Source organism: Macrotis lagotis, chromosome X (genome assembly GCF_037893015.1).
Source record: "Macrotis lagotis isolate mMagLag1 chromosome X, bilby.v1.9.chrom.fasta, whole genome shotgun sequence".
NCBI lineage: Eukaryota > Metazoa > Chordata > Mammalia > Peramelemorphia > Peramelidae > Macrotis > Macrotis lagotis.
In genome coordinates this window covers 347,299,324-347,316,664 of record NC_133666.1, presented here as the reverse complement: position 1 = coordinate 347,316,664, position 17,341 = coordinate 347,299,324, and the positions used below count along the sequence as shown (strand labels likewise).

At 31.1% G+C, this 17,341-nt stretch overlaps 1 protein-coding gene across 3 annotated transcripts in view; it reads left to right on the top strand.

Annotated features, from left to right (window-relative positions):
- The window catches only part of CTNND2 (catenin delta 2), a 1,202,081-nt gene that overhangs the window by 598,545 nt on the left and 586,195 nt on the right, over window positions 1-17,341 (top strand). For all 3 annotated transcript variants that reach the window (XM_074205345.1, XM_074205344.1, XM_074205347.1), the window contains 2 exons: window positions 16,042-16,076; window positions 16,557-16,673. In XM_074205345.1, the coding sequence (XP_074061446.1) occupies window positions 16,042-16,076; window positions 16,557-16,673 (152 nt within the window). The remainder of the gene's footprint in view (window positions 1-16,041; window positions 16,077-16,556; window positions 16,674-17,341) is intronic.

Below are 17,341 nucleotides of genomic sequence, written 5' to 3'. Positions count from 1 at the left end.
AGATTTCTTCCAGTTCTAGATGTGTACTCCTAAGAAATTTAGTGTGAGGAGAGTGTTAATTATTATATCATTTTCAGCCACATCTATCTATTTGTGATCCCATTTGGGTTTTTTTCTTGTTACAGATAGTGAAATGAGGGGGCAGTTCAGAAGCTAAGTGGATAGTGCACTGGCTCTGGAGTCAGGAAGACCTAGGTTCAAATATAGTCTCAAACTTGATGCTTACTAGCTGTGTGATTTTGGGAAGTCACTTAAACCCCGATGCCTCACCAAGAAAAAATAGCAGAATGGTTTGCCATTTTCTTCTCCAGCTCATTTCCAGATGAAGAAACTGAAGCAAATAGAATTAAGTGACTTATAGTCACACATCTAGTAAATGTTTTAGGCTAGATTGGAACCCAGGAAGATTAGTCTTCCTGACTCAGGTCCATCACTCTATGCATTACCTAGCTGCTCCTAAAAGGGAAGTAATAGAGGCAAATACCAACTTTTAAAAAGCTATTCTTTTTTTTTTAGGTTTTTGCAAGGCAAATGAAGTTAAGTGGCTTGCCCAAGGCCACACAGCTAGGTAATTATTAAGTGTCTGAGACCATACTCCTGACTCCAAGGCCAGTGCTTTATCCACTGCACCACCTAGACACCCCTAAAAAGCTATTTCTTAAAAATTAAAATAGCAAACCTTTTTGGTTCATCAAATATGAAATGAAGCAGATAAAATAATGTGATTTTTTAAGCATGCATTCAATAAATATTATCTATCCAAATGATTGTTGTCACTCCAGAACAGTAGGTAGTTAATAAATTACCACCTTCATTCTGACCTCTATCACCTCTTCCTTAGATTTTTGCAATAACCTTCCAATATATCTCCTTGGGCAAAGTCTCCAATTCAATCCATCCTATGTGTTGCTGCTAAAGTAATTTTTCTCAAATGCATATCTGGCCATGTGACTCTCTTAGCCATCATTCTATATTGCCTCTTGGATAGAATGTAAATTTGTCTGTTTAGCTTTTAAAACCCTTCACAACCCAGTCAGAAAGACCTGGTTCAAAGTCGGGCTCAGGTGTATGACCCTAGACAAAGCACTTATCCCTGGTTGCCTCAATTTTTTCATCTGTAAAATGAGCCTGAGAGGGAATTGCAAACCACATCAGGATCTTAACCAAGCAAACCTCAAATGAGGTCACAAAGAGTTGGATATGACTGAAATAGCTAAACAATAAGTGGCATTTCCTAAATGAATTAATTTAGATTATCTTGCTTTACTCATAAATTTTCAAGAATATTCTTTTTTTAGGTTTTTGCTAGGCAATGGGGTTAAGTGGCTTGCCCAAGGCCACACAGCTAGGCAATTGTTAAGTGTCTGAGGCCAGATTTGAACCCAGGTACTCCTGACTCCAGGGCCGGTGCTCTATCCACTGCACCACCTAGCTGCCCTAGAATATTCTTTTTTCAATAAAGGATTATACATATATTTTGAAATAATAGTATTAAGATCATTTTATAGGTGATGAAGTTGAGGTCCGAGGATAGTAATATGAGTTGCCCAAAACAAATATTGGAGGCAGGATTTAAACCCTGGTTTTTGGATAACCCTTGTGACTTCATTTGTAAGCAAACCCATTCCCATATATTAACTTGAAGAGAAGATGACCTATTGTTAAAGTCCCCCAGGACACTACAATGCACTTCTGAAATTTGTATAGACATGCTATAGATGTCACTTACACTATATTTATTTACTATAAGCTATTATTCCAGGGAGTTGCCAACCTACAAATCTTTATTCTTTCTAACGAGGAATAATTCCAAGTGTATTAAAATTTACTCATAGCTGAGTGAAAAGTGGAATAGACCTTGTTCAGATCCCAGCAGACATTCACATTTATGGTACCAGTGTTTGACATTTTACTACTAAAAATAAGCACTTTAATCACCCTGCAGATGTTGTAGCAGGAGGTTAGGTATCTAGGAGTATTGGGGAAAAAAAACAAATATGGGAGATTTGTAGCTCCATGAAAATTCCACTCTTACAATTACTTGAGTGGGAAAATGTATTTGACAGAGTTTATCTTTAGATAAGATGTTTCATTATAATTAACTAGATTCTAAGAAAATTCTTGCAAAATATGTAGTTGAATTGATTCGGTATATATGTATGCATGTATATATACACATACATGTATGTATATACATACATATGTGCATATATGCATATAGCCAATAGATAGAATCCAAATGCCCATTTCTTGTGAGAAAAGAACATTTAGCTATTCTCATTTTGTGTTAATTCAGTAGTATCACAGTCCCTCCAGTAGGGCAGCAGATGGAACTGACAACTTCAAAGAGCAGCAAAAGAAAGTAAAAGTGAGACTGAGATAATATCAGACTGTCTAACTGAAAGAAAAAAATGTCAGTCAAAATAGGGAAAACTGGTTTCCATTCTTTTCTAATCAATCTAATCTCTCCATTACTATTCCTTTATCAGTTCTAGTTATTTTTAATCTTCTAACCTCACTGAAAAATAAGCCTATTGAGCAAAAAGAGCTGATGAAGTTAAACTAAGATCTAAATCAAACTTCTTTTGTTATTATGATATTTATTTTGGAATCAATGTCCATTAGGAAATAATGTTATTTACAATTAATAGTAGATATTCATAAAATTCTTGATATATATCCATAGACATTAAAAATTAAGTTTTTTGTTGGTCAGAAAAATTTTGGGGGGAAGTAAATAGTATTATTTATTGCTATCTTCAGTGACTGAGGACAAAGTAGTTTTTATGTTGTTTTAAATTATTTACATCAACTTTCAGTTTATAAAATAAATGTCAATTTTCTTGAGGTAGTATAGAATTTTAGCATTTGAGATTTTTAATATCAGAAGACAGAATAGAGTTCTTAACAAAGAGAGCTATACAAGGAGTGACTATAGCCTTGGGTATTGAGATATGATCATGAGATCATTCCAGAAAAAAAATTAAATTTTCTTGTGATTTATTTCCCCTAGGAATGGTCCTCTTGGAAGGGGATTCATGCTTTGACATACATGACTTCTAAAGATACCCTCCTATGAGATTCCGTGATTTTATATCTGTCAAACTGTGAATAGAAATAGAGATACTACATCAGAATTTCTTCCCCAAATTTGGAAATATATGCTCAGTATCTCTGAAATATGTATATCAATCTGGTACTCTCTAGTACTATATGCAGCATTATTTCCCTTTGATAATAAAATCAACAAAACACAATTGCATTCAGAAAGCAGGCTATTTCCTTTCTAGCTCTACTTTGGACACAATTCAAAAATCAACCACTTTCAATAAACTATCCCTGATTTTATTAACTAGTAGTAATGTAATCTAATCTTTCTTTGCACTACACATGCACACACATGCACACACATGCACACACACAAACACACAGAGAAACAAAATCTTTGCCCTTGCTGCCTCATCTTGTGCTAAATAACTATTTGTATCTTATCTTATCTTATCTTATCTTATCTTATCTTATCTTATCTTATCTTATCTTATCTTATCAGATAAGATCTTATTAGATAGGTCCATAGTTAATGGTCCTTATCCATCTTATTAGTTTATAAACAATTTGATTGCATGGAATGTCTGATTCATCTTTGTAATTCCTATTGTATCATATTTAGTACAATGAGTAGGGGTGTTTGTGTGTGTGTGTGTGTGTGTGTGTGTGCATGGGTGTGTAAATAGATCTATACTTTTATTTGCATAATTAAATAATGAATTTAAAGAATTAGTGCTCTATTTAACAGTCTATGAGAGTCATGCAAATTAAAGAATGTGGATGAAGGAATGATTAAATTCAAAGGAAAGTGAATACAATAAAATAGAGCAATGGATAGATAGTCTGAGTTGGGAAGACTTAGGTTTCAGTTATACCTTTGACATATTCTGGCTCTGTAACCTGGGCAAATCATTTAATTTAGTATCCCAAATAACTTTAAAAAAAATAAGGTAAAAAGAAGTTGCTGATCTGCATTGGGAGAAAGACATTCCTTTTCTGAGAGTCCTCTTACAAATGAAATTACAAGTCTTGACCTAAAACAATCCAAAAAACATAATTACCCTTTATAAAGATAAGTCAATATGTCTGATGATTCAAAATGCATTTTACAGTCTTGCAGTGCCTTAGGGTTAATCATCATCAGAAATAATAATTTCAAATGTGAATGAGGCAGGCGGGCGATGTTGCTGTTGATTTCTTATCTGAATTATAGCATATTACACATTTTGTTAATATAGTTAATTGATATCATTACTAATGTAATTAGACTTTCTGTAACCTAAAACAAATTTGTTTGGAGAAAAACCTAAAATAATTCCTTTTACTAGATTAAATGCTAAGAATCAATTCATCCTTTCCTTTTTTCTCCTTTTTGTTCTGTAATATTTCTGTAAAATTGCAATTGATGTAATTTTCCATTCTTTGTCAACAAAAAGACAGCTGCTATAAACATTTTAGAACATATAAGTTCTTTTCCTTCCCCCCCCCCCCATCATCTTTGGAAATACACCAATTAATGTTATTGTTGGGTCAAAATACATAGGTAATTCAGTAACTCTTTAGGTATAATTCCAAATTGCTTCTTCCAAATTCCAAATTCCAAATTACATCAATTGCAATTTTACAGAAATATTACAGAACAAAAAGGAGAAAAAAGGAAAGGATGAATTGATTCTTAGCATTTAATCTAGTAAAAGGAATTATTTTAGGTTTTTCTCCAAACAAATTTGTTTTAGGTTACAGAAAGTCTAAATATAGTGTAAATGTTCTGTAAAATTTCTCCTTTTTATTCTGTAATAAATATGTGATTAATGGTCATCTGTATTACATTGTAGCAAATATTACCATGTGCCACTTCAGTTGCTTAAACAATTCATCAGCAACCTCACTAACAAAATAACTTTAATCATTTGAATTTTCATTGGTTCAATCTAAAAAGAAATCAATCATAGTTACTTGACACAGATTTGACTACCATACTTCTATAGATAGTAAATGACCTTTAAAAGTTCATACTACAACCAGGGTTGTAAATATTTGTCAAGTGAAATACTTTACTTAAAGTTGACAATAAAGCCATAATGTTTAATAGAAATCCCAGTTCTAGTTGGTCTCATAAATAACTGCATCCCTTTGTACACTCAAACACACTTAACATGGAAAAGTAATTATTAAGTATTACCATCCAAAAATAATTATAAATTACTTGTTATTTATCATAACAAAAAGTATTTTTATATTAAAATATAGAAAAAGTGTTAAATATATGAAAAAATAGCCCTAAAGTATCTGGTAGATCAATTCTTGGGAACTATGGGATCTGTAAATATAAAATATCTGTAAAAACATTTAAAATATAAGGTATTGATTTCAGTGTGGAAGCAACCATTCTTTCCAAGGGCAAGTCTGCTACATGACCTCCCCTTCTAGCTTGTCCAGAAAATTGTCCCAAATTCTTTCTTTCCCTCTCCCTCTCCCTCTCCCCCCCCCACCTTTTCTGGCTCTTTCTCCTGTCTCTATCTATGTCTCCGTTTCTCTCTCTCTCTCTCTCTCTCTCTCTCTCTCTCTCTCTCTCTCTCTCTCTCTCTCTCTCTCTCTCTCTCTCCCTCCCTCCCTCCCTCCCTCCCTCCCTCTATCTCTTTCTGTCAATCACTATTTATCTCTGTCTGTCTGTCATCGTCCCATGACTCCTACAAGCACACATGAGACCATCATTCTCAAAAATAAAAATAAAGAAATAAATCAACCCTACTATCACATTAACTATGGTTCCATATCTTTTCTCCCTTTCTCAACCGATCTTCTTTTAAAAAGCTGTCTAATTTCATTGATTCTATTCTATCTTGTCTTTTCAACTCTTTCAAACTGGTTTCTAACCTCATTCCTGAAAAACCATGTTCTTCCAAGTTGTCAACATTCCCTTAATACCAACTAAAAGGACACTTTTATAATTCTTAACTATCTTCTTGATAATATTCCAACATTTAGTGTTGTTGTTCACCCTTTCCCTGTGGACACTCTTCTTTGGGGGTTTTATGACACTATTCTTGCATGATTCTTTTCCTAGCTTTTTGACTATCCTTTTTCAGTCACCTTTGTGAGATCTTTGTTCATTATCACTCTTCCAATTGTAGGTATATCACAAGGTTCTCTTTTGATTTCATTTTTCTGAATTGAATTGAATTGATACCTCTCCCCCTACTTTTGTGGAGCATAGTAAATAACTATCTATTCTAATAGCTATTCAAAGATGGCTATAATATGCATTAATGATCTTATAGTTGAACAACAAAGTGATAAGTGAGGTATGAGTGGGAGGTTGAAGAAGTCTTACTAGAGTAGGAAGCTTTAGGAAGTGGACAACAAATAACTGTGTACATACATAGATATACACATGTATTGCCAATTCTTGTCGCATATACAGATACTTTTTTTCAAGTTTCAACTAAAATCCTATATTCAGGAAGCCTTCCTTATTCTCTCTTATTTCCAGGGCTTTCCCTTTTTAGTTATTTACTATGTAAGTTCTTTCCTCAAGTGAAAAATAATCAGAAGATAAGAACAGGCAGTTTTCCAATGAAGAACTCAAAACAATTTAGAGTCATATGAACAATTTTCTAAATCATATGATTAGAAAATTCAGATTAAAGTCACCTTCATATAACATTTTACATCTACCAGATTGGCTAAAACGATAGAAAGGTAAAGTAACAAATGTAGGGAAGGATGTGGAAAAATTGAGACACAAATTCATTGTTAGTGGAATTGTGAACTGATTCAACCATTCTGAGGAGCAATTTGGAATTATACCTAAAGAGTTACTGAATTACCTATGTATTTTGACCCAACAATAACATTAATTGGTGTATTTCCAAAGATGATGGGGGGGGGAAGGAAAAGAACTTATATGTTCTAAAATGTTTATAGCAGCTGTCTTTTTGTTGACAAAGAATGGAAAATTACATCAATTAGAAAATGATGGAACAAGTTGTGTTATGTAATGGAATACTACTATGCTATAAGAAATAATGACTCAGTGATTTTATAAAAAATATGAAATACATGAAATAACGAAGAGTGAAATGATCAGAACCAAGAGAATATTGTACATAATGATAGGGATTTTGTTTCAAGAATGACTTAGAATGAATAGGGTATCTTTTATATTATTAATTCTCAAATTAACTATACTATCTTATATTATCTTACTATGAAGTAAGATACTATCTGCATGCACCCTGAGAAAAACAGAAATATGTGTAGAATAATTTTGCATATATATATAATTTCTGTCTAAAGGTAGTCATCTCTTGGTGGGTGGGGAAGGAACGGAAAAAAGGAAGAAAAAAGAAATTTACATGATAATTTTGTGGTATATTTGAAAGGAATAGTAAGTTGTACATAAATAGATTTGCTATTTCATATGCAATCATCTTTTTAATGTAGTATGTTATGGAAATGCTTATTTTATTCCATAAATTAAAAATAAAATAAATGTAAATATTTTAAAAGATTATAAAGTTCTTGAGATTAAGAAATGTATGTTGCCTCTTTTTGTATTTCTAGTATACAACATAGTGCCTGTAACATACTGGGTTTTCATTGAATTGCAGATTTTTGCACTGATAAACCCTATAATCAATAAGATATAATATAGCCAGAAAAATAGTAGAAGGGAAGGGAAGGGAATTTCTAAAGATCCTTGTCTGTATCTTCCTGCTTACAGAAATGAATCTTTCATTATCAGGACAAATATCTTTTTTTTTCTCCTTGGATAATCTGTAAGGTTGGAATTTCAAAAGTAATTCTGTTATATGTTTATTAACCTATTCCTTAAAATATGAAATATGATATATTCATGAAAATTTCAAAATAATTATATAAATATATACATATATGTCATTACCACTTATTAATAAAAGAATAAATATATCCTTTTTATAAGGATAAATATTTAGCTTTCAAACTTGTATTATATATCATTGACAAAGGATCAAACATATTTGCAATGAGATATACTTTATTACTCTAAAAATTATTCCCTCCCTTTTAAAAAATATTGCAATCTCCAACTGTTAAAAATCAAAAGGAACAAAGTATTATTAAGAGCTCATGGGGAATAAAGACACTAGCCATAGGCAAACTAATTATATTTCTATTTCCCCTAATTGAGCTTATGGAGAGAGGGAATGTTTTTTCTTTCTTAGTACTCTTAAGCACCCAGCATAGAATTTGGAACCTTGAAGTTACTTAGCAGTTCATTACCTTCTGCCCTTCTAGTCTTTTCTAATATTTGAAGCATCAATGGGATTTTAGGCTCCTTTAACTCACCTCTCAGTTCCAACAGGTTACCAAGTTCTGTTAATTCTGTCTCTTCAATATCAATTGTATCTATTCTCTCTGTTCTTATTTCATCATCTGAATGGCTTTCATTACTACATCCATGAATTACTCTAATGGGTTCCCAAGAAATTTTCCTGCCTTCACTCTCAGTCTGTTATGTATAGATTTAGTCAAATCCTTCCTTTTCAAAGACTCTTTAGTCTTCCTTTTATCTGATGAATATTCTCAGACCCTACTGCCTAGGATTGAGGTCCACAGAATCTTGTTCCACCCAAATTTTGTAGAGATAGCTAATGCTTATGCCTGTTTCATAATCTACACTCCAACCAAACTTGACTTTTCTCCATCTTCTAACATGCCATGTACTTTTCTTATTTTTGTTTATGCTATTTTCTATGTTTGGACTATCTTGGTCCTATATTTACTTATTGAACTTTAAACACTTAATATGATCAAGTGAGATGTGATCAAATGTTAATTAAAGTGACTTCATATCAGAAGACCTATTTCAAACCATGTTATCAATTAGTCTTATAACTTTCAATAACTCTTTAGTCTCTTTATTCTCACTTGGCTTCAGTTTCTTCACCTATAAAATGGATATAATACATCTTCTATAATCACATCAGTTTGTTGTGAGAAAAACTGTTACAGGAGATTATAAGAGGAAAACCAAATCTCATATAAACATGAGTTTTTGATGTTTTTAATTATTTCTGAAATCCTTGGCCTTATCATTACCAAACCATTCTTTTAATCCCCTATATCCCTGATTTTCTTTGAAACTAACATTCATATTAAGATGTAAAGGGAATTAATGTATTCCTTCTCCTATGAAAGAATGGTAGAGAACAAAGCTTTGATCAGTGAGTATTTGGGGAGGCATATAAATTATAACATATAGCAAAGTTTGTCTTAAGTCCTTAGATTTATTCTTAGAGAAAATATATTTTATATCTTCATATCATATTCAGAACGAATCTTGAGGAGGGATATATAAAATCATTAATAATGTTATATGATCATATAGAGTCCATGAAATAGTAATCTCTATTTTTTAATTGCATATCTTTTTCCATTAAAAAATTAAGCAAGCAATCTATCATTTACATATTAATTATTTATAATTTACTAACATGTTTTACTGTACATATAATTAAGCCTATTTTAAAGCTTACACAAGAATAGAAAAAATATTAAGAATGCTAATATTTGATCCTATAGTCAGCAGTGAGTCTCTGCATATTTCGCAAAAAATATAGAAAATACTGTGGAAGGAAAGTACTTAAGATAGGAAGAATTATTTAAGATGATATTTCAATATTCCAGATAAGAAGGATTAAGGACCTGAATTTTGGCCATGACTTATATATAGCAGAAAAAAGGAGACAACACTGAAAATTGATGATTAGAATTTGTTAGATATGTAGAAATGATAGAAAATACTTAAAGAAGGCATGAAAATTGAGAAAATTTGTTATTGGAAGCATTTATTAATGATTGGAATGTTTAGAAGAGAAGTAAGGGTGTTTTGGGGGGAGAGATAATATAATGACATCATGATCATTATCTCCCTACTGTTTGCATTGAATCAAATTTTGGTTTTGCTCTACCACTGGTAATTAAAATGAAGATTCTTTCATCAAACCATGTTTCTTATCATTGCAAATATATTATGGAATTTGAATACAACTTAAATTGGGGTAAAATGTACTGTATTTCATAAAATAATGTCTAGTAAAATACTAGTAGTCTATTTTGGTAGTAAAACACATGAGTCCTGAGCAATGGTAGAGAATGTAAATGTTCATTTTACCATCAAAACTCATGAAATGGAGTAAAGTCTGGGTGAAGCTTTTTTTTCACAAACTCATCTTTATTATGTATTTTAAACAGAACTAAAATGAATTGACATTGTATACAAAGGCTTGCCTTGCCTTACAGCAGGATCAGGAATTTGCCTTTAGCTCTGCTTACTTAATTTCAGAAAATGAAACACAAAACAAAATAAATTGAGAATTTCCTAACAAAAACTTTATAACAATAAGAACTGTCTAATAGCGAAACGTCTTGCCTTGAGAAGCAGCTTTTGAGAATGCTTTTCTCTCTCTGGAGATATGGAAACAGTGACTACTGATCACCTATTAAGCATGCTGTAAAGGGATTTCTTTTGAGTTTAGGTTGGATTTCATAGCTACTACAGTATCCTCCCATCTTGTCATTCTGTGATTCTATACCTTTTTGAGAAATAGGAAAAGAAAGTAGACCATATCAGGATGGAATTTCTTCAAAGTCTTTGCCCTTAAAAGTAATAAGGCTGAGCAGGAGATAATCAACTTGCCCTTTTGAGAATATTATGGAAAGTGTTCTGAGAATTGTGATAGCTAATCACAATGATTTTCAAAGGAGCACAGAAATATCCTAGCCCTATGTAAAACCAGGGCATATGCATGTTTAGAATGTCTTAAAAATCTTTAAAGGTGGTCCGTTTTGATAATTCAAAAGTTAGATAAAAATTTTGCTTGGTCAGTAATGTATTATTAATGAAAATGTTATGATGCACTAAGGGGGAAAAATTGATTTCAAGACGGAGAAGTTTATGGTCCCAACTCTATAACTGACTGATTTGAACTATTTTGTCAACGTCTATTAAAGTCACTGTTTTCAAAAACATATTATTGGAAAGAGTAGATCCATGACTTAAATCCATGCTAGAACCTCAGAGATCGTCATATATTGTACAAATGAAGAAACTGAGACTCAAAATTGTTAAGTGACTTACCCATTATCACAGTGATAGTAAACAACAGATCAGAGCAGATTTTGATTCCAAATCCAATACTCTACTCCATTCTAGCATTGACATTTCTCACATTCTTAAAATAGAACTGCCTTAGAGGAAAAAAAAATTCTACTTATAATAAATAAATAAATTAAGTGGATATACTATTTAAATGAGTCTTTCAACTCTAAGCTATGGACTTTGAAGGTAAATATGTAATGTGTTCGATTAAGTTGTATTTATAAAAAGTAAATCATTTTGATTAGATAATTTCATGATTATTATTATGTCATATACTACTACTGTCTATTGCTCAGAAAACTTCAAATTCAGTTTAATTTGCTACTAATACATCAGTCCAGTAGGAAATACACTGGCAAGGAGAACTTTCTCTTAAAGCAGAGTTCTTATATTCTGTTACATCAACCATTTGTTCCCCAGACACAGATTTAAAGACATGAATCTACTTCATTTCTTACATTTATTCAGGGTCTATTGCTAAAAAGAAGATTAAAGATGTCAAAGCCTTTTGTTCTTGTGAAACCCATGAGTTATTCACAGCAGTACCTTGAGCAGAGCAACAGATCTAGTAAAACAGTTGTATGGAGATGATCATTATCAAAATAATGCCTATCACTGCCTGGTATCAAGATTGCTCATAACTTACTGACATTCCAAGGGAGAAATATAGGTACTATATGCATAGATAATATGTACAAAAGGATTGTGTATGCAAGTCATTGCTTACTGTAATATTCATCATATCTTTAACAAGTCACTCAAAATATATCTGTGACCAATCATAATCCTGGACTTCCTATTCCAGTAGCATGTTATTTAGATGAAGGTATAAGTTGATACCTGGGGTTGATTCTCTCTTTCCTTCTAAGGGTATGTTATAGAGAAATATAATTATAGATTGATATAGACATGCCTTTATATGCAAGTACCAGCTACATTTAGAAATTGGGACTTTTTCAAAAGAATTATAGAGAAAAACGTATTGCATTTCCTAAAATGGTATATATTATATCAAAAGTTTTATTGAAATTATCACTTTTCAATAATATCCAACTCTTCATGACACTCTATAAGGTTTTGTGGCAAAGACACTGTAGAGGTTTTGCCATTTCTGCAGTAGATTAAGGAAGAGAGGTTATACATCTTGCCCAGAGTCACATAGTTCATGAATGAATCTATATTTGAATCCAGGTCTTCTTGACCCCAACCCAGATCTTTAGCAATGAAACACCCAGATGCCTCCAAAACAAATGGGACAAATGATTTGTCCAGAATCACACAGCTAATAATTGTCTGAAGTAGGATTTGATCTTAAATTTTCCTGATTCTACTATACCATCTAACTGCCTTCTAGTTCACTGTATACCAAAACACAATTAATAAGGTATTATAAAGAGCTATACACTTGCCTTATAAGGATGAAATTTTCTTTTAAAACCTTTGTTCATGTAGCAGTGTCTATGTAATTCTCTCTCTCTCTCTCTCTCTCTCTCTCTCTCTCTCTCTCTCTCTCTCTCTCTCTTTTGGTTTTTGCAAAGCAATGGGGTTGTGACTTGCCCAAGGTCACACAGCTATGTAATTATTAAGTGTCTGAGGTCAAATTTGAACTCAGGTCCTCCTGAACCCAGGGCCACTGCTCTATCCACTGTGCCACCCAACTGCCCCTATGTAATTCTTTTCAACAAAAATGTATGTGTGACTTAGGCTCACATAGCTACATATATATATATATATACATATTCTTACATATATAATAATAATACATGTACATGTAAAAGTTATATCTACATATTATTACAATATACACATAATATGCTCAAATACAAATTCTGTGATCTAATTGATTTGGAAATTTTCTGGAACAATGTAGATTTCATCCAAGTTCTATATGACCATTTCATGTGATGCTTATCCATGACTTCCAATAAAATTTCCATAGGGGTTCCCTCAATATGCTAGAAGACTTCCTTGATTTTTTCTGACATCAACAAGGTACCATGATAATCGTGATTCTAGATGTCCATGTTATCCTTACCACATGACTACTCTCTCTTCTCTTCTTACCATGCAATTCCTAAATGATATTTTTCATCCTCTTCTTTCTGAGAGTTTTTCATTGGTTATATTTTCAAGTACATTCCTATCTCCCATTTCTTTGTTGTACTCTGATATTAATTTTTAATTTTTTGCTAATTATATTTTATGCCTTAGTATCATGCATCAGTACTGATAGAATATAGGAATTAAAAAAGATTAGCATTTGATTTTTGTAGGGAGCTTAGTCATTAAAGGAGTTTTGAAATTTCTTGAAAGTAATCCAGCCTACTCTTTCATATTCTATTAGAGGCCCAAATCATTTTTTCTTTGGAATGTTTGCCTCAGATAATCATGGACATACTGAAATGTGGTGGTTGTCTAGCCAAAAGTATATTGCAGTATGGTTAATGGAAATTCTTTGTCGATTTGGTCTTTTCTCTGTGATTGTCTTCTTATTGATGGAAAAATTCTCCCCCAAAACTCCAATATTCTGGGACTTAAGGAAGTCAACACAATGCCATATACAAAAAAATCACTTGGAGGACCAAAATCACTTGGAGGTATCCCTCTTCTACTTTAATTCCTGGTGATTGTTTTCCATCAGAGCAGTTAATACCTTTGATAAGCATATGCTCTGTTTTTGTCTTCATCACATATTTTTAGGAGAGTTACTGAATCGAGTATTTGTACTATCATATCTTTCAAGGAATCTGAAATGATTTTGATATATTGATGAGAGACACCTTGTTGAAAAAAAGGCAGAATTTTCTTCCTAACTTTTAAAATATTTTTTGAGATAAAAAAAACATAAGTACATTGGGATTTTATCTTTTCTATATCTTTCAGTTATTTTTAAAATATTATGATGAATTGCTTTTTGAATAATGTTTGCAAAATTCTGATTGTTCCCTACTAATAACCTCTTGAAAAATGCCCTTTGCTCATGAATAAATATTTTGTGATAAAGGGAAAGAAATTATATAAGCAATTATTTTATTTTATTGATAATTTTTTCAGTATTAATAGGGTATGAGATGTTTTCTATGCTTTTGGTCCCCTTCTTCTATGTTGTTTCTTAGTCCTCCAATCACCTTATAATTGTTTGCTCCAACACAGAACTCTTTGAACACTTAGTCCAGTGATTTATTCTTCCCATATTGGTTCTCTCTGAATTATTTCTACCTTTCCTAGAAACAAATATAGGTTTGTGGCAATAAGGCAATAAGAATTTCTGCTGTCATTGACAAAGAAAATAGTTCATTGTGATGCTTTTTATGAATCTTTTCTATTTTTATTTGCTATCTTTCTTCCATTTCCCCTTAAATATCCCTTAAATTTCTTTACTTCAAAATTTTAATCAAGCTTTCTTTAAACAGACTTTACCTTCCACTGTTTATCTCTGCCTTATTAGAAAATGTTTATCATAATTTCAAAAATCATTAGCCATAAGAGTACTAATCCATTATTGCTTCTCTCTTCTTTTGTCAAGTAACTCAGATCTTTCGTTATTCAAGGTCTTTCAGGGTCCTTTCTTTTGGTATCCTTGTTGCAATTAATTTACATTGATTAGGCTTCTGGTTAAAATAATTATAATCACTGCTGATGTCATTACTTCTATTACTATTCCATTTTTTGACTGTCAATCACCCGTTTAAATTATTTAGAGTTACATTGTTTTAGATTATGAACTATACATTTTTCTTCTAGGAAAATATCATTAAATACCATTAATAAAACAAAATTATTTATATATGCTTTCATTTTTTACAAATTATATACAAATATAATTTAGTTCTTCAAAAAAATCTGAACTTCATGTAATGTAAATGATACATTCTATGATGTAGAATACCAGCAATCAGATGTAACTCATAAAATATAAGACATAAATAGAGTCAAGGTCATACATTTGTATTTAGGAACAAATAGTTATTGTAAATGAATATGAACACTATCCCTTAGGAAAGACATCACCTTCAAGGTGTTTTTGAACCAACCCATTAACAATAAATTGGTAATTGTTTAAAATTATCTAAGTGCTAAAATAATATGAAAAATATTAAGTAAATTATATGCATATACATATCAGAATATGTTTGTACTCAGGTTCAGTTTCTGTAGTGATATTCTTTCTATAGAGAATTAATCACAATTTACCAATGACTCTATGTAAAATACCTAAAAAAAAGAGATGGTGGATATTTTTTATTTCCCTTTATTGTGTTCAGGGGGTTCTTAACTTTCTTTATGTCTAAGATGCCTTTTGCAGTCTCAAGAACTTATATCACATCACTTTTCAGAATAATACTTTTCAATGTATAAAATGGAAGTCCAATTATATTGAACTATACCTAATATATTTTAGGCTAAGGATCCTTGCTGTATACTGAAATAGATGAACAAGCAAAAAAATTATATGTATTCTTCATGTTGCATTTTTTGTAAAATCTATAGCAAAATTCAAAATTGCCTTAGTAGCAAACTCATAGTAAGATGAAACTAATTAAGGATTTGTTGTTATCCAAACTATTAATATCAGTAGGAAGAATAATTTTACTTGACATGGTCTTTTATGGAAATGGTTTTGTTAGTAGCCTTTTTATTCATGAAAATAGGCACATTAATACTTGATGATTATGATGAACATAATCTAAATGTACATTAATTTGAATTCAAAATGAATCAATCTTTTTCAAAGATGATATAGAAAAAATCAATTTTACATCCTAAGATGTGCTTTTGTATGTTATAATATAGATACATTTTTAGAATTAACATATCATACCTATTTATTCTCTTTTTTTGTGCAGTTCAACAGAAGAACAGTTTCATTGGCAAACACAAGGTAAAGTATAGGTTTGTGGTTAAAAATTTTAATTTATATCTGCATAAAAATTAAGTTCACTGTACTTATGAAATAAAAAATATAAATATATAATGAACAAGGTGATACTCTTTCATCAAAATTTTAATTTTTTATGAAAAGTTTTATTTAGGATAAGTATTATTAGAAAGGTTTTGGTTAACTTCTTTTCTATTTCTTGCCTAATTTTAGTTTTCCCAAGAGAAATGTTCTTATTTGTTCTTAACCTACAGAGAGAGAGAGAGAGAGAGAGAGAGAGAGAGAGACAGACAGACAGACAGACAGACAGACAAACAGACAGACACTGAGAGACAGAGAGAGAGAGAGGGAGGGAGGGTGATGGTGATCTGAGTAATTACTGAGGTAAAATATTTCATTAAGTTGCTTTTGATTATTAAATAATAAAAAAAGAAAAAATAGTGCTGATTATGGACTAAGTTTTTTGGTATTTATTTTAAATAGATGGTCAGAAGGATATAGAGGATGAACTCACAACTGGTCTTGAATTGGTAGATTCCTGCATTAGATCACTTCAAGAATCAGGAATACTTGATCCCCAGGACTATTCAACTAGTGAAAGTAAGTTTAAAGAATCTTTTCTGGCTACTGTTCCATATTTATGAAGGATCTTGCAGTGTTTCAAATAAAGAAGCATTCTGTTATTACAGCACTCATTTCCTCTCTCAACCTAGAACATTTAAATTATTTAAATTAAATATTTATGCTATATATATATATATATATGTACAGGTTATCATATTCAAAGACAAATATTTTCACAGTTACTAATCAAACAAAAAGAATGAATATTTCTCAAAAATCTAGACACAAATCACCAATATCTGTGTTCAATAATTCATTCCAATTTTTTAAAAAATAATTATATAACTGTGAAAATAGGATATGTCATAATTTTGTTGTCTATACTAAATAACAACATTAAAATCCTATCAAAGAGTTTTAATATTTGCAAATGAATAGAAAATATGTGCAGTTGAGTGAATCTATTATGAGAGTTACGTTTTTTGCTCATAGCAATAAAAATCAAATATTTCTAAAAATGAAATCATTAAAACATGCACTTACTGTGGGAATTACAACATTAAAAGGCAATAAAATGTTTAATTCTAAATATTAAAAATATAACTTCTTAGAACTATCAAGAATGTTTGTTTTGAGATAAATTCATAATACAGCAGTTTCCCTATATATTTTTATATATAAACATATACATTTTGATATTATTC